Source organism: Scyliorhinus torazame, chromosome 17, assembly GCF_047496885.1.
Source record: "Scyliorhinus torazame isolate Kashiwa2021f chromosome 17, sScyTor2.1, whole genome shotgun sequence".
Classification (NCBI taxonomy): domain Eukaryota; kingdom Metazoa; phylum Chordata; class Chondrichthyes; order Carcharhiniformes; family Scyliorhinidae; genus Scyliorhinus; species Scyliorhinus torazame.
The window spans coordinates 34,178,753-34,197,223 of NC_092723.1; the positions used below are offsets into that span (position 1 = coordinate 34,178,753).

At 45.4% G+C, this 18,471-nt stretch overlaps 1 protein-coding gene across 5 annotated transcripts in view; it reads left to right on the forward strand.

Moving 5' to 3' along the window:
* celsr2 (cadherin, EGF LAG seven-pass G-type receptor 2) overlaps positions 1 to 18,471 on the forward strand; it is a 430,851-nt gene that overhangs the window by 333,749 nt on the left and 78,631 nt on the right. For all 5 annotated transcript variants that reach the window (XM_072480304.1, XM_072480305.1, XM_072480307.1 and 2 more), the window contains exons 10-13: positions 9,582 to 9,767; positions 12,926 to 13,039; positions 14,648 to 14,822; positions 18,015 to 18,156. In XM_072480304.1, the coding sequence (XP_072336405.1) occupies positions 9,582 to 9,767; positions 12,926 to 13,039; positions 14,648 to 14,822; positions 18,015 to 18,156 (617 nt within the window). The remainder of the gene's footprint in view (positions 1 to 9,581; positions 9,768 to 12,925; positions 13,040 to 14,647; positions 14,823 to 18,014; positions 18,157 to 18,471) is intronic.

The window sequence follows — 18,471 nt, forward strand, 5'->3', positions numbered from 1 at the left end:
GCTGAAGAGTGCACAAAAAAGATTAGGAACATGAAATGAAAAATGAACTGTTCTTCTAATGGAACCAGCCTGTCTAGAGTCCATTGGATGATGATGTATTAATGATTTTATTGCTTAAACGTGTAGGCTGATATCAGTTTTACTTATCGTATAAAATATGCTTTTTCTAAATGAAAAGTGCCAGGATTGCCACTTTGGAACCATGCCAATTTGGGAAGTTATAGCTGCCAATTCTGCTCTGACTCGGCCTGAGGAGCCTGACTGGGGTTTGCTGGTGTGTGTGTGTGCGCGTGTGCGAGTGTGAAACATTGATGGAGGCAATAGGTCAGTCAGTTTGGATAGTCGTAGGAGTCAGCAGAACTGGACAAATTAAGCTTGAGCCTCATAGGATATACTTGATGTCAGCTGTTGGTAACACTCTCAACGCTGGGTCAAAAGGTTGTGGGTTTGAATCCCACTCTAGAGACCCGAGGAGGAAATCATGTTTATGCTCCTGTGCGGCAATGAGGGAGTGCCATCATGGACATGCTGTGTGTGACATTATTTCAAAGAAGAGCAGGAAAATTATCCTGAGTGTCCTGATCAAGATTAACCCTCAATCAATATCACAAAATTGATTATCTCGCCCTCATCACATTTCTGTTTCAGATTTTGTTGCGTGTTTATTGGCTGCGTTATTTTGTTGCACTACAATGGCGACTACACTTCAAAAAGCATAAAACAGCTTTATTGGCAGCAAAGTGATTTGGGGTTGTAAGAAACACCATATAAATGCACCATCTTCCTTTTACTTCAAAGTAAATTCATTTAAACAATTGGAAACAGGCATTTGAGACGAGGAATACGCTTAAGTTTAAAATAATGACTGTGTATGGAACATGACAGCTCTATCAATCTAAAATGCAAGGCTTCTTCCAGATACTTGGGATCAATAATATGGTGACAACTGACCCCCAAGATGCCCAGCACAGAGGCCTCATGTTCCAATGTGGTAAAAGACTTTTGTCTTAAATAATAGAATTGTCTCGCAATCAAGTTTGATTATTGCTCCAAGATCATTGTGAGGCTGTCTTTAGATTTATATGAAGAATATAAAACTGCTGGGACCAAATGAAATTACGGTAGAGATTATTGAAGCAACAAGAGAACTAGGAATTGAACAACCGACGATAGGTCTGTTCTTAATCTCTTTGCCAAATGGGTCATGTGCTAAAGGCCATCCTCTGAATCCTAATAACCAGAGATAGAGGGAATATTAAATTAGAGATTTGGACACTCACTGAGGCTTTGTAGCAGATAAAGGAACAGGAAATGCAATCTATCTTGGAAAACAAATTGAGTACATTTGCCCTTGTCCTTCTAATGGATTCTCCTTTCCCACATCCTTGGTACCCCACACTGTCCCACATAAAGCCATGGCACAAAATAGGTTTTCAGCTGCCCTCTACTGGTCAAAGATGTCAGTGTTGTATCGCTGGTCCTCGGAGCACATAGTGAGAGTTACAGCTGTACGTGGACTTGGTTTATCATGCTGTTTTATGGGCAAGCATGGAGAGCTTAAGACTCATGTTACAAGTGACCCTTAACTGCCTGAAAGAGGAGACTTTTTTCTGTCCCGTTTGACTTAAATCGTGCTCTTAAACACGAAGGTGTGGGATAAATTGTATGAACTGTCTATTTGTCATGATCATAGATCATAGAATTTACAGTGCAGAAGGAGGCCATTCGGCTCTTGGAAAGAGCACCCTACCCAAGGTCCACACCTCCACCCTATCCCCATAACCCAGTAACCCCACCCAACACTAAGGGCAATTTTGGACACTATGGGCAATTTAGTATGGCCAATCCACCTAACCCACACATCTTTGGACTGTGGGAGGAAACCGGAGCACCCGGAGGAAACCCACGCACACACGGGGAGGATGTGCAGACTCCGCACAGACAGTGACCCAAGTCAGGAATCGAACCTGGGACCCTGGAGCTGTGAAGCAATTGTGCTATCCACAATGCTACCGTGCTGCCCTGATACTTGCCTGTCATCCAATATTGGATGAGCAGAAATTTTCTCCAGTCAAATCTTGGGAAGGCTAAATCCTAGGGGGACAAATTTTGGACCGCCCCTAAGAACGGATGTAAAACCACAAGGTGTTATTCCCCTGTGCACATGATATGCAGTGCAGGCAGCATGACAACATTGAGCTGCCTGCGCATTAATGATTGTTGCATTCAACCGACCCCAGCTGTCCCGTTCACTGTCTGCATGCATCAGCAGAGGACCCAATATCATTACTTGCGATTGTGCACTTCTTTAAAGCTAGCCTGGACTTTTTAAAGCTAGGCTGAACTTCTTAAACCTAGCCTGGATTTCTTAAAGCTAGCTTGGACTACTTAAAGCTAGCCTGCACCTCTTAAAAGAAACATGGCATTGTGGCTGCTGGAGGTGCTTTAATCATTGGCAATATTGCCGTGCAACAATGGCTGACCATGGGAGAGCATGTCATGCTGCATTAGAAACCTTGCTGGAGGTGGAAAGGACAGGAGATGCTCTGAAACTGGATGAGGGAAAGGGGACCCTCTAGACGCATAATGAATATGGATCAGATAGTCATGGAAATAAACATTTAGCCCCGAGGACTTAGATTCTGTGTTTTGAGAAGTTTAATGACCTCATACAAGTGGTCAGTGAATGAACCTTCAAGTGTCACATTCTGTTAGCATCATCAGCCTCAGCCATTGCTTAATTCACATCACTCCCATCATCCACCTACTGACAACTTCTACTAATCAGAACTTACACTAAGCTGCATTTGCTTCACCTCACTATCATACACTCAGCAATATTGCAAGCCTGACACCCACATCACCTACGCACACTGCCAGCTATTCATTAATTCAGGACATTAACTCAAACATGATCTCAAACATGTTGAATCACACTCACTGACCACCTCTCCCTCTCTCTCCCTCTCTGCTGCAGCACTTCATAGGAGCACTAGTAGAGGCAAAGACAGGCAATAAGGAAATGCACAAGGGGGATTAGGGTTGTGTGAAATGAGGGCTGACTTCATTTATAAATTTAGTTTGCAATGAGTATTTTTGTTGCTTATCTTTATGATCAAGAGAATGATGCGATTGTCAGTGACAAAGGGAAAATAAGGTAGGGGCTGTTGGCAAATGAGGAATTGGGGTTTCAGTTACAGGTATTACACTCGATTTAGTTCTTCAAGAGCATTCCTGGCAAAGGTTGAAATCTCCCTCCTCTTTGTCTTCCTTTTCCTCCCACTTCTGCTGCTGCTCATCAGCTTTTCATCTGATAGGTGCAGAAAGAAGCCATTCGGCCCATTGAGTCTCCACCGACCCTACCTAGGCCCTATCCCTGTAACCCCATAAACTGCACACCTTTGGACACCAAGGGATAATTCAGCATGGCCAATTCGCCTAACCTGCACATCTTTGGACTGTGGGAGGAAACTGGAGCATCCGGAGGAAACCCACGCAGACACGGGAGAACGTGCAGACTCCGCACAGACAGCACCCAAGGCCAGAATTGTACCCGGGTCCCTAGTGCTGTGAGGCAGCAGTGATAACCACTGTGCCGCAAACAGCAGGCAACCACAAATCCCAAGACCCTCATCAGCTAAGAGCACAGCAGGGTCCTCCAGAGCAGCCCTGGTAGTGGAGCTTTTGCTTCAGGGCATCACTGACCTGTTCTATCAAATTTTGTGGCGAAGCTTGGTTTTCATTAAGTGCATGCTATGTGTGTGCATTCTGAATCAGTCATGAGCCATGTGGTCAGTGGATAGCTCTTTTCACCCAGTAAACACCATCTAGTTTGGAGTGAGAGGGAGAGCTTCTTGACCGGACACAGCCCTGCATGATGGCAGCAATTGACAGGTTTTAATGATGGCCTCTTTAGTGAGTGGCAAATCTCTCTAACCTTGCTCATTGCTGAGAATTTCTCCCTGAACATCTTGGGCAGATACAGCCTCTGACTGAACTATTCTCCTGCTCCTCCTCCTCCCCTCCTGCTTTCTGGCAGCTTCTCCTGTCCTGGATGGTTTCTGCTCATTCTTCCAATCATGCTCAATTCCTACAGGAAGGCCTATTAGTGTGTTCATGTCTAGCAGCAGCTGGTTAGCACAGAGGTCAGCAGGAAGAACATCAACAGCTGCCACACTACTCCCAATAGACATTCCGTACATAGGAAATAGGAACAGGAGTAGGCCATTGCGCCTCCCGAGCTTGCTCCACCATTCTCCTAGGTCACTGCTGATCTTCTACCTCCGCGCCATTTTCCTGCACTATCCCCATATCCCTTGATATATTTAATATCTAAAAATCCATCAATCCCTGTCTTGAAAATACTCGACGACTAAACCTCCACCACACTCTGAGGTGGAGAATTCCAAAGATTTTTCATTCTGAGTGAAGAAATTCCTTCTCATTTTATTCTTTATTTATATAAATTTAGAGTACCCGATTATTTTTTTTCCAATTTAAATGGCAATTTAGCGTGGCCATTCTCCCAACCTGCACATCTTTGCATTGTGGGGGCGAAACCCACGCAGACAAAGGGCAAATGTGCAAACTCCACACAGACAGTGACCCAGGGCCAGGATCGAACCCAGGTCCTCAGCTGTGCTAACCACTGCGCCACCTTGCCGCCCCTTCTTACCTTATCCTTAAATGACCGACTTCTTGGGCGAGATTCTCCGACCCCCCGCCGGGTCGGAGAATCGCCGGGGGCTGGCGTGAATCCCGCCCCCGCCGGTTGCCGAATTCTCCGGCACCGGAGATTCAGCGGGGGCGGGAATCGCGCCGCGCCGGTTGGCGGGCCCCCTCCTGCGATTCTCCGGCCCGGATGGGCCGAAGTCCCGCTGCTAGGATGCCTGTCCCGCCGGCGTGGATTAAACCACCTCTCTTACCGGCGGGACAAGGCGGCGCGGGTGGGCTCCGGGGTCCTGGGTGGGGCGCGGGCCGATCTGGCCCCGGGGGGTGCCCCCACGGTGGCCTGGCCCACGATCGGGGCCCACCGATCCGCGGGCGAGCCTGTGCCGTGGGGGCACTCTTTTCCTTCCGCCTTCGCCACGGTCTCCACCATGGCGGAGGCGGAAGAGACTCCCTCCACAGCGCATGCGCGGGGATGCCGTGAGCGCCCGCTAACGCTCCCGCGCATGCGCTGCCTGGCAATGTTATTTCCGCGCCAGCTGGTGGGGCACCAAAGGCCTTTTCCGCCAGCTGGCGGGGCAGAAATCAGTCCGGTGCGGGCCTAGCCCCTCAAGGTTAGGGCTGGGCCCCCCAAGATGCGGAGGATTTCGCACCTTTGGGGCAGCACGATGCCCGACTGATTTGCGCCGTTTTTGGCACCGGTCGGCGGACATCGCGCCGATAGCGGAGAATTTCACCCCTTATTCTGAAACTGTCTCCCCTGGTCCTAGACCCCCCTTCCATCCTACAAACCAGGGAAAATATTCTTCCTGCACCTACCTGTCGAGCTCTGTAAGAATTTTAAATGTTTCAATGAGATCACCTCTCATTCTCCTGATCTCTGGAGAATAAAGGCCCAGGTCGCAATTTAAACGAAATAAATCTATGTCCAGTTTTGGTCACGTTTAGCGGGCACATTTAGCTGCAGCGGCAAGAAACATCCTGCTATTCAACGGCACTTTGCCATTTTTTTGGCCCCGTGGAGTTTCTCTTTGTGAGCCCAGCAGGAAAGGCTCCTCACAGATCGGGCCGCTATTTTGACCTGATCTTCCTCCACTCCCTTTCAGGCCCCTCACTCCCTCCTCACTCCTCCTCTACCTGGTAACGGCCCATGGGCCTGATCCCTGGCATTGCCAACAAGGCAGCAGGGCAGTGCCCCTGACAGACTGGCACTGCCACCCAGATACCCTGGCAGTGCCAGGGTGCCAGTGGGAGTGCAAGGATGCCATCCTGCACTCTCTCTGACCACCTGGGGTCTCCAATGGCCTAGGAGACTCCCGCAGGTGCCATTACGACTGGTCCCATGTGTGGAAACCAGTAATAAACAGAGCCCTGGAGAGGTCTTCCATGACTCCGTGAGAGCAAGATCCAGATCACGATGTCACTCGAGACTCTATTAAATCTCGCAAGGCATTTCACGCGTCACAAATTCTGCAAGAGGCCTCTCGGGGGAATCAACGGCTTCGTCCCGACCCCAAGTCAGGCGCGACAAGGCTGTTAATTTGCTTCCCCAGTCTCCTCAACTCTCCTTCTGGGACAATCCAACTGTCACAGGAATAAGTCTGATGAATCCTTGCTGCACTCCCTCTATATTCAGTATACCCTCCCTTGGGTAAGGAGACCAAACCTGAACATAGTCTCACCAACAGGCTCCATACAATTGCTGCAAGATATCTTTACTACTGCACTCAAATCCTCCTGCAATGAATACCAACATACCATTTGCCTTCTTAATCACTTGCTGCATGTGCGTGTTAGCTTTCAATGACTCATGAACAAGGACACCCAGGTCCTTTTGGACATACAACCTTTCACCATTTAAGAAATACTCCGCATTTCTGTTTTTCCTACCAAAGTGGATAACTTCACATCTTTCCACATTATATTCCATCTGCCTTGTTCTTGCCCTCTCATTTAGCTTGATTAAAAACCTTCTTGAAATCTCTTTGTATCCTCCTCGCCACTCAAATTCACACCCCGTTTTATGTCATCAGCAAACCTTTGGTCCCTGCATTCAAATCATTGATATAGATTGTGAATAGCTGGGGCCTGAGCATTGATCTTTGCAGTACCCCACGAGACACAACCTGCCAATCAGATAATGACCCATTTATTTCTGTTTTCTGTCGTCCTTGTGCAGGTCCCACCCTCTCCAGAACTGGTCCCTGTGCATCAGAAATCTAAAGCCCTCCATCCTATGCCGTCTCTCCAGGCATGCGCTCATTTACTCTAACTTCCTATTTCTGTACTCACTAGCAATCTTGAGATTACAAACTTTGAAGTCTTGCTTTTATATCTCTTTCCTAGCTCTCTCAAATCTGCTTTCAGGATCTCATTCCTTTTTCTACCAATGTCATTGGTCTCGATATGGACCACTATGACCTCTGACTGTTGACTCTCCCCCCATAAGAATGTCCTGCACCTGCTCAGCGACATCCTTGACCCTGGCACCAAGGAGGTATATATCATCTTGCAGTCGTGTGTGTGGCTGTAGAAATACCTGTCTGTTCTCCTAATTGAATCCACTACCACTATTGCTCTTCCACTCTCCTTCCTCCCCTCCTGTGCAGCGGAGCCACCACATTGTGCCATGGACTTCATTCTGGCTGCATCTGCCTGAGGAACAAGCACCCTCACCAGTATTTAAATTGGAAAACTGGTCTCTCAGCAAAATAAACTCAAAGAACATTGCCTGGTCCTGCTAGGCTGTCTGGTGGTCACCCATTCCCTCTTTCCTATACTCTTTAGACTGCGATGAAGCCACGTCTCTGGCCATGTTGTCCACTTAGTTCTCAACCTCATGGATGGTCCGCAGTGACTTTAGCTGTCGCTCGAGTTCCAAAACCTGGAACTCAAGTTTTTGCAGCTGGTGAGTCTTCTTGTATGTGAGGCCCTTTGGCCACAGGAAAATCCATGATTTCTCACAAGTTACAGGATGCCCATTCCACATGGCTGTGCTGCCCTGCCATGCCTTAACATCACTTTACAAACTGTTTCATAGAAACTAGGAATTAGAAAGTAGAACTTCTCACCAAGCACCTACTTTCCCTGTGACAACATCTCTTTTTATCCCAGACGTGATGTTTCGAACTCTGCCTGCGCTCGACTCCATTCCTGTGGGGTGCTTTATATGCCTGCCAAGCTCCTGCTGCTTCCAATATGAGATAAATACTTAACCAGTCTGTTACCTACCTACTTACCTGTGATTTTGAATTTTTATAGCATGTGGGTTCTGACTGGTTCCTGGTTACAGGACAGTCTTGCTGCTCTTGCTGTTTCTAAAGTGAAAATCTCGCTCTCTCTGCCTTTTGATAAGCCCCACTGTTTCTGCTGTTTCCCAATTCAAATAACTATGGCAAGCACCAAATATTTGCAGGAAGAGGCAGAAGAAATAAACCAGCAACGAACCTGAAAGTTGCTGATGGTTCCTGAAAATAGCACGGGTGAGGGTAGGGGTGGTGGTGCTGTTGGTGCAGGCGATCTTCATGCTGTTAGCACATATTCAGCTGTTCAGGGTTAAGGGAAGGCATCGGTCCAAATGTGAAAATCCAAAATGGCATCACTTGCATCAAATTGGTAACCGGATGATGTCTAGTGAGGTTTATACCAGACGTGTCCAGGCTGCTGCAGACGCAGCACGGTAACATAGTGGTTAGCACAGTTGCTTCACAGCTCCAGGGTCCCAGGTTCGATTCCTGGCTTGGGTCACTGTCTGTGCGGAGTCTACACATTCTCCCCGTGCTTGCGTGGGTTTCCTCCGGGTGCTTCGGTTTCCTCCCATAGTCCAAAGATGTGCAGGTTAGGTGGATTAGCCATGCTAAATTGCCCTTAGCAATTTAGCGTCCAAAAAGGTTGGGTGGGGTTACTGGTTACGGGGGTAGAGTGATCGTGTGGGGCTTGGGTAGGGTGCTCTTTCCAAGGGCCGGTGCAGACTCGATGGGCTGAATGGCCTCCTTCTGCACTGTAAATTCTATGATTTCGGAAACATAAGCCCACTTGACGCACCCAAAAAATGAGTGCTGTTGGCACTAATATCACCCCCATCAGTTCCTGGCCCTCCCACAAACTGCAATCCTCATCCACTGACTCAATCCCTTAATCTGACCATTGCGTGATGCTGTGATGCTGAACCCGACCAATTACAGCCTTACAATCATGTTTGACTCTGAAATCAGTTTGCCACTCTATATTCTCCCTGTTACCAGGATCACTCGAATTCATGTCCATCTCTAGCCCTGCCTCAGTCCAGCTACCGCTGAATCCCTCGTCCATGCCTTTGTTACTTCTAAACTCCCCAAGCCACATTCTCACCTTGCGCCCTCCATAAACTTGAGCCCATCCAAAACCATATCTTAAATTGCACCAGTTTCTACTTTCACCCATCACCCGTGTACTTGTTGACCTACATTGGCTCCCAGTTCAGCAAAACCTCAATTAAAAAAAATCTTACCCTTGTTTTTAAATTTCTTCATGGCTTCACCCCTCCAATTCTGTCTTCTGACGCAGCCCCAGTTTTTAACATTTCACCATAGGTGGCTGTGCCTTCGACTGGCTACACCCTAAGCTCTGGAATTACCTCCTTAAACAGTCTGCTTCTTTACCTTTAGTTTCCTCCTTGATGACACTCCTTAGAACCTACTTCCTACCTGTCCTAATATTTTTTACATAATAATCGCTTATTGTCACAAGTAGGCTTCAATGAAGTTACTGTGAAAAGCCCCTGGTCGCCACATTTCTGATAACTCATCTGTGCACTGCCTTGGGGTGTTTTCTCAAAGGCACGATATAAAAGACAAATTGTCACGGTTGTTGTTTAATGTGGTTGGTTTTGTGTCTATTCATTATGTTTAACAGTCATATTCCCATCTTTGCAGCTGGATGAGGGAAATGTGATGTTAAGTGTGTATCGCTCGAGCAGCCGGGTCACAGCACTGACAATGGACCAAATAAAAGTGAATGATGGTGATTGGCACCACTTGCAACTGCAACTTAAAAGTTCCAAAGATGGTATGGAAACAAAATACACTGCTCTCATGTCTATAGACTACAGACATCACCAGGTAATGACTGTCAATAAAAAGATGTGCTTCACACTTTAAATTTTCTGTTTCTGAATGGAAGAAAGAGGAAATTATGAATTTGTATGCCATAAAACCTGCCTGAAAATATGTTTCCTTATAATCTGTACATTGAGGAGCATGCCAATGACTCGGGGAGTAGATGTAGTGAGAGGAATTTTGCTGCTGATACTGCCTTTCCATCCTTGAGTAAATGTGCGTGCAAAAACAGACCCTGAGTAAGGAGATAAATGATGAATAATTAAATGACTCTTTCGTGTCCAGGCTCACTTGTGAAGAGTCAGCAGTTGTGTGAAGTGTAGAGGTGTCACTACTCATTACTACTCATTTCCCCCAGAATGAGTCACCACCTTCAAGAGAGGAGGGCAGGAGGGCAGGAACGAAAACAGACAGAATTTGGGCAGCATTATCTTTTTTTTCCAATAAATTTAGATTACCCAATTATTTTTCCAATTAAGGGGCAATTTAGCGTGGCCAATCCACCTACTCTGCCCATTTTTGGGTTTTGGGGGCGAAACCCACGCAGACACGGGGAGAATGTGCAAACTCCACACGTACAGTGACCCAGAGCCAGGATCGAACCTGGGACCTCAGCGTCGTGAGGCAGCTGTGCTAACCACTAGGCCACATGCTAATTTGCGTGCAAAAAATATCATTTGTTGAAGTATCTTAAGGATGTCGTGCCCCTACAATGTTAGGATCAGTGCATTGCTTCCATCCACATTGAGTATTCATATCTCCATACACTACCACTTTTTCTTTTCACTTCTTCGTCGAGTCTATTCCTCCACCATCCCCTTCTAATACCTCTACTGGCCATTACTCATCCTCTGCTAATGACATTTTTGTTTTTTTGTCCAAGTTTGTTGACGTTTCCATTGTTGCCATCACTGCTTGTAAGCCTGTTACAAAGCTTCAGCTTCAATTCTTTACAATTCCTCAGTCTGGAAGCTGGGTTAAAATTATTTCCTCGATGTAAAAAGGTCCCTCCTTCAATTGTCTAAATCCAATGAACCTTTTATTAAGCCATCAAGCCTGGGAAGTTTAAGGAGTTGACGTTGAAAGTCAACTTTACCTGAAAGAGCGCACAAAAGGATGGTAGACCAGATAAAAGTAACTGAAAGACCCTACTCAATCCATAGGCTTCATTTGGATGCCCTTACTGTACATCATTTAACCCAATGCCCCCCCCCCCCCCCCCACTCAACCCCACATATATACATGCAAGCATGCGCACACTTTACTTCACCTCTGCTACTTGAAAGGCTACATCTAGATGTGTTTCTATGCACGTATAGAACTTCTTTGATTGAATGCCTTACAAATGAAGGTGAGAGTTTTGTAGTACTACAGTTGACTTTGAATAGGGGAGAAGCTTTGAGCTAGGAAATTTAACAGAATTCAGAGATGATCTTTGAAACTCGGGCCATTGTGACCATTCCTTGCTTGCCCTTCTGTTATTGTAACACATGAACAAAGTATAAGGAACAGTATCATTGAAACAGCTCTTTTCACCGCTTGTTGGTCAATGGTTACTGTGCAAGTCAACAGCATGGATTGCTTCTGACCAATATTTTATCACTTAGGTAGATACCTTACTGAGTTATAAGCCACAAAAGACTTCAATGGCAAACTGATGCTGAGTTGGAAAATGCTATGTACTGTTACATTAGAAGTGATTATGAGCAAGAATAAATGTATGAAAACTCTTAAACATGAAGATCTAGATTTCTGGAATCAGCTTTTCGCACTAGTTGTCAAGCAATGAAAATACACAGAGGACTCAGCTTATTGCCATTACTAATTGCCATAACCAAAACATGAGAAGCTCAGCCACATCTGCCAATCTGTCAGCAATATCTTCCTTTGGCAATTGCATTGTTAAGCCAATTACATTGTTAAAGGGGGGTGATCACCATTAGTTCAGCTATGAGTGGACATAGATGAAACAGTTGGGTGTGCGGGAACAGAAAGAGCCCGTCACTCTGCTGAACCTTTTCTGAGAATAAACTTGCTGAAGGTAAAATGCAAGTTTCGGACCTATTCCTTCCATGTACAATTATTGGAATTAACAACACCATTCTTCCCTCCTGCTGGAATCGGCAAAATCGGAACCATGTCTCCTTCTCTGTTACAATGCTGTGTAAACAATCTAACAATCAGAAACATTTCTAAACTTCCAACAGAAAAGGAACCTCTAAATATTTGCTGTCATTCCTAAGACAGAGAATGAATGTTTCTGAGTGACAGAAAATATCCTTTGGTGTAGAGGAATATTTTAAGACTTTTCTTTGAACTAGTGAATCTTGTGCTCATCAAAGGCTAGAACTGTGAAATAAAACATTTGTCAACATTTCGAGCCCGTATGACTCTTCTTCAGAGTCTTCCGAGGATGTCTTCAGGTACCACATAGAACAGGATCTCAGCTCTGGAGAAGAGGCATACGGACACGAGAGACTAACTCTGTTTCTCTCTGCACAGATACTGCCAGATCTGTTGAGTTTATCAAACATTTTCTGTTTTTATTTCAGATTACCAGTATCCACGGTATTTTGTTTTTAACAAAACATTTGTCCAAGCCTCAACATCCTATACTTAGAAATCAGGCATGGAATGAGTTAAAATTCCCTCTAGGCTCTGCCAATCTCAGACGAGTATCTGCAATCCCAAAGTTCTGAATTGGTCGTTAATTTATTTGCTTGTTTTTCATTTTCACATGATAGTCATGCCTCTGGCACCTCTGAGTGACATTTCAATTTAATGCACTGTCAGCTCTGTGTCTACTCAGGACCAGTTAGACAGAGCTTCATTCCATATTGCATAGTGCCCTAATAGTCATCATACAGAGAAAAACCTTGCCATGTTTTATAATGTGTATCCTAATGTGAGCTAATATAAAGCAGGACAAATTATAATCGTCTGACCCGATCCATTTGAACAGCTTCACTACATGCTTTGGATTTTGTGAATTGCTCTTTGATTTTAAGGAGAACCATACTAACCTCTCTTTTCATTGGCACCATGGAATATAAGATCATTTTTAGCTATCAACCAATCTATTTGTCAGTTTCTCTTTATTTGGTACAATATGATTCTTGTGATCATTTGCTCACTGATTTCTGTCTCCTTCTGCTTCACAGACAACGGTGGAAATTGGTAATGAACTGCATGGGCTGAAACTGAAAACAATCAGTGTTGGTGGAGTATCCGGGAGTGATGGCAGTGTTCTTCAAGGGTTCCGAGGATGTATACAGGTAAAACAGAGCAGAATGTGAACGAATACTATACTGCTGATATTATCAATGGTTTTCAATGCTATAAGCTTGCAGATATTTGTTTCCTTGGATACCCTACATGGTGGCACAGTCGTTAGCACTGCTGCCTCACAGCACCAGGAGGGACCTGTGTTCAATTCCCACGTTGGGTGACTGTGCAGAGTTTGCACTTTCTCCCCGTGCCTGCTTGGGTTTCCTCCGGGTGCTTTGCTTTACTCCCACAGCACATAGATGTGTAGATCAGGTGGATTGGCCAAGTTAAAATTGCCCCTTAGTGTCCAGGAATGTACAGGTTAGGTGGGGTTAAGGTGCTATGGGGATAGGGTGGGGTAGGGTGTTCTTTCAGATTGTTGGTGAGGACTTGGTGCACCAAATGGCCTTTGTCTGCACTGTAAGTATTCTACATTCTATGTGAACAAATATTTTATGCTACTACACTCACGTTCATTTTTTGAAATGTTCAATGGGTTTCTCTTCCCATAATATCTCAACTGGATGACTCTATCATGTAGTGTAGTACAGAGCCATGGAAACCAAGAAGATCTTGGATTCAATCCCTGCTCGATGTTGCGTTTGTTGGGGTAAGAAAAGGTGGCAATTGACCAACATTGCCCTCTGCAATCTTAGGCATAGGAGGTCAAGGGTTCTTGATATTGTTGCTGTCTGGTAAGTCCTTACTGGAGATGCACATGGATAGATGTTTACAATAGGAAAATCAGGCTTCTTTATGTTGTCCCTGTGGTTGAATAATTTACTGATATTTACTATTCAGATTCAGACTTTGTAACTTCACACCAGGGAGTCAATTCCAAAGGGAGCACAGGTCTGGGATCAGTCTGGAGCACTAATTCTCTACTGAGATTGTGGGATCAGTGAATTTTCCCTCCAGGTTCTCTGCTAATCATCAGTGTTACTTGGTAATTGTTTAATGTCAGGCACACAGGTATACAGTTGAGTAAGAACTGCTCTTTTTACCTTGTGAGCTGAGATACTAGCCGGAATGTTACAGTCGTTGTGATTCTCTTTTCCCGCCAGTAGCGCACCTCCGCATGAGCTTTTCCCAGCGGCGCGGGGTGGCTTCAATGGGAAACCCCATTGACAAGTGGCGGGAGTAGAGAATTCCGCCACCAGCAAATGACGCACCGCCAAGAAATGCACGGCTGGGGTACCGGAGAATTCCTCCCACTGTGATTCTGTAACCTGCCAGAACAAAATGAATATTGCCCAGCTTACAGCTGGTGAGTTTGACTACCTGTAAGAAATAAAGCCAGGTCCTCTGGCTGTGAGATCAGTTGCCCACACCTTGCGCTCTCTCACTGATGTAAAGGGCATCTCTTGATTCCTTAGGAATTGTCTGGCTTACAAAGCTAGAGAATTCCCTTTAACAGCTGGTTTTCATTATCAAAATTATAATTCAGGGCTGGGACTGAAAGAAAACCCAGCTGACATTTCAATCCGATTGCAAGTGGAAGAAAAAAAAACTGATCATAATTCTTTTGTGCAGCGAATGATGTTGAACAGATGCAGATGCAAACAAGTTTAGTTGTTTCTGTGAGCCACTATAAAACGAACAACTCCTTCCCTCAGGGGGTGCGAATTGGTGAGACACCGTCCACAGCAGTGGCATTGAAAGTAAACCAAGCCAAGACGGTGAATGTGGATCAGGGCTGCAGCATTCCTGATCCTTGTGACTCCAGCCCGTGTCCTACAAACAGCTACTGCAGCGACGACTGGGATAGCTACTCTTGCAGCTGTGACCCAGGTAAAGATTTACACCACTTCAGTAATGGGGTCAGCCAAAAAGCTCAGCGTTTTATAGCCTGTGTGATTCTCGTAAAACTCAAAGGCAGGCTCACGGGATTCAACATAGTGATTTTCTAGGCTTCACATCCCAAAGATCATCCGCTATAATCTCTAGATTTGTTACCATAAAAACTGTTAAAAGTATGGGTATCATTATGCTGTCAGATTACTATTCCGAATAATGTATAAAGTGAGATACTCACTCAAATTAGCCAGTATTGAATTTCAGTCAATGACTGACTTTAGCTGAGTGATGTACTGTGGAAATCCAAGTGCCCAGTGTCGTTGACGTTGGTGCTTGCTGACTGGCAACCTGCGTAAATTCCAAAGTATAGAGTGATATTCTGTTAGCTACTTTAATGATTTAAAGGAGAAAGACACACCAGCACTAAGTATTATGAATGTTAAGTACTCCCTTCATGCTTTCTCATAAATCAATTTTCTCTGCTAAAATAGCACCTAAAATGGGACTGAGATGTTACAAGCTGGCTAGGTTGACGTACGTAGTGAGAATGATGCCTAAAGTAAAGTAAGATAACATGTGTCAATAGGAAACAGTTTGCAAGATCTTAGATTTGATGAGGCCCGAAAAACTTGCAGGGATTCTTCAAGGGGATAACTAGAGATTAAGGCTGATTTGGTAAACTGTTGGGGGGTGGTCCGGGGGTCACGGAACTTTCAAAAAACAGTTGGCACAGTTCCTCGTGACTAGACCCAAGGACTAAGGGTCATGAAATAAATGATACATCTATCTCTCATGGTCAATGCAGCAGACTGGAAAATGCTGTGATGTGAGATTAGAAACATTGCACACACATACAGTTGAATCCAAAGTTTGATTAATGAAAGTATTACATTAACTTTGAACTTGTAACTGTAATTAAGATAAAACTAGAAGCTGATAAGCTCCATTGGCATTGCTTATCCATGGCCACTTATAACGTGACTTCATGGCAAGAGGATACACTATCTGCCCTTGATTGATGGGCTGGGTTCTCCGATTTTGAGGCTATATCCTGATGCTGGCGTGAAACGGTGGTGTTTTACGACCGGATATTAGGCGCTAAACGGCCACTGATCTTCCGTTTGGCTGGGGGCTAGCAGCCGAGCAGCATAGAGCACCCAGCTCTAGCTGCTGATACGGCCCAGAGAATTGCCGGGTCCGTGGCTGCGCATGCAACATGGCGCCGGCCGCGCATGGACCCGGCCTGCAAAGCAGTGCCCCCCCCCCCCTTGGCCGGCTCACGAGCCCGGACCACCCCTCAACAGTGCCCCCAGCCCCTGACAAAGTCCCCTCTGCCCGCAGATCGGCCCTCCCCAGACTGTGGCAGTGCTGGACTGAGTCCGCAGCCGCCACGCCGAGTTCCCGACAGATAAGACCATGAGAGACCAACGCTGTTGGGACCTCGGTCGGTCGGGGGCAAAGCATCGGGGGTGGGCCTCAGGCAACGTCCTGAGGTCGTCGATAGGGCAACGCGGCTTTGGAGGGGCGCCGCCCCCGATTTCGACGGAAACGGGTATTCTCAGGCCGACCGGCGAACGCGGTTTTTGCGTCGGCGACTGGAGAATCCCGTCCGATATTTCTGTGTTGTATCTTATCTTATCATTTAGGTTAAACTATTACCAGGCTTCTTGGGAAAAGTTGCAAAAATGAAAAAGGGAGATTTGTAAGATGCTGCAAGCAGCTACCAGTGCAATTTCCCCCTATTCAGGCCTGATCTATGCACAGAGCAAATCCTTGTGTGCTATTTAATTTTTCACAATAAATATAATTTTTTGCATTCCTACGAAATTTCTGATGTGTAAAATGCTTTATCTTGAGTATCCAGTCCCTTGCTGTTCAACATTGGATGTAAATCTAAAGATAAACATCTGCACCATGAGTTGTATTCGTAGGACCTGGATTGAACTGCATGTCAACTGAAATCATTTAGGTTCACTGTCTGACCATCCATTCCTTTATTTTTACTATCAGTCAAGCAATAGTGTCATAGACTGGCACTCAGCCACCTCTTCATATTTAAATCTTGCTTCTTTGTTATTGTGCATTAGAATCTATGGAAATAATACTAGAATTAAAAGGTTATACCTGTCAGAAAAGGATGAACAGGCTTGGGTCTCTCTTTTCATGGAAACAAAAGGTTGAGGGGTGTAACCTAATTTGAAATGACGAGAGGCATGGATAGAGTAGAAACTGAGGGCGGAAAGAGAGAACGGGGGTGCAGGGGGGTTGGCAGCAGGGGCAAAGAGAAGTCCCCACCCCCACTTCCTCAGTGTCCAGTCCTTCAATCAAGAGGCGACATGTTGCTTGCACAGATTTACCTGTCGTGCACACTGCAAAGCGACGGACCCACCCACAGCTGACTTAATACCACTGGTGGTGGGATGAAACCCTTAAGAGGTCATTAATTAGCCACTTAAGAGTTTTAATTGGTGGTGGGGTGGGAAAGTCAACCATGGGCCTTCCAGGCCCAAACTTAATTCTGGTGGGTGGCAGGATTCCAAAATCCCACCATCCCATCAAAATAAATGCCCTTCTTGCCTCCAAGCCACCAGCACAAGATTCCAGCCAGAAAGTGCATTTTCTCTTTTGGGGAAGAGCAAATCTCAGGGTTGTGAATGTAAGATAGTCATCAAGGAATCACCAGGGAATTATCCAACAAGTGGTGAGAATGTAGGACAGGCTACCATAAGGAGTAATTGAAATGAATAATATAGATGCATTTAAGGGAAGGCTAGATAAGCTTAAAAGGGAGCAGGGAATAGAATGTTATACTGATATCAAAGAGGAAGGATAGGACGAGGCACAAGTGAAGTATAAATGCTGGCATGAACTGGTTGAACGACCAGTTCATGTGAAGTATAGTCTCAGCTTTTTGGCTAAAATTAAGCCCAAGAACAGGTGCAATGCCTCTTCTTGTCAGTTTGGATTGAGTATGTCTCTCTTGTGGGGACTATAAATTGAATTCGGTGTAAATTTGAGTTGTTTTGGAGTAAGCAAGGAGAGGTATTAAGGGCTTTCCCTGTCCACTCTGCACATTGGCTTTGTAACTTTAAGAAAGGAATAAAATAAAAAATATACATATTCTATGTAATTCTACAGTTTTTTAAGCAAACAAAGTAGTCACGGGAAATCTTCAATTGTTCCTAGGTTACTATGGTGAGGAATGTAAAGATGTATGCTCCCTAAACCCTTGTGAACATCTGTCCATGTGTACCCGCAAGCCCAGTTCTTCACATGGCTACACTTGTGATTGCTCAGTGAATTATTTTGGACAGTACTGTGAGACCAAGTAAGTGATTCTCAAAGCTGAACTCTTAAGGTGTTTGTTTAAAACGGATGTTTATTGGGGAATTATACCAACCAACATTTCTAATTTATGAATTCCTACAAACCTTTTAAACTGGTGGGCGGACACATGATAAACTATCACAATGGTATTAGAATGCTTCTAAAGTCTACAATGTCATCGGAAGTTGCAGGAAAAAGTTGAAAAAGTCCCGAAGTATTTTCCAATGGCCTGCTTAGTAACATGGAAATATCCGCCGTGCCACATTTCTGTTTCACCCCGCCGGCCGGCGTGATGCTCCGTTATGCTGGCCGGTCA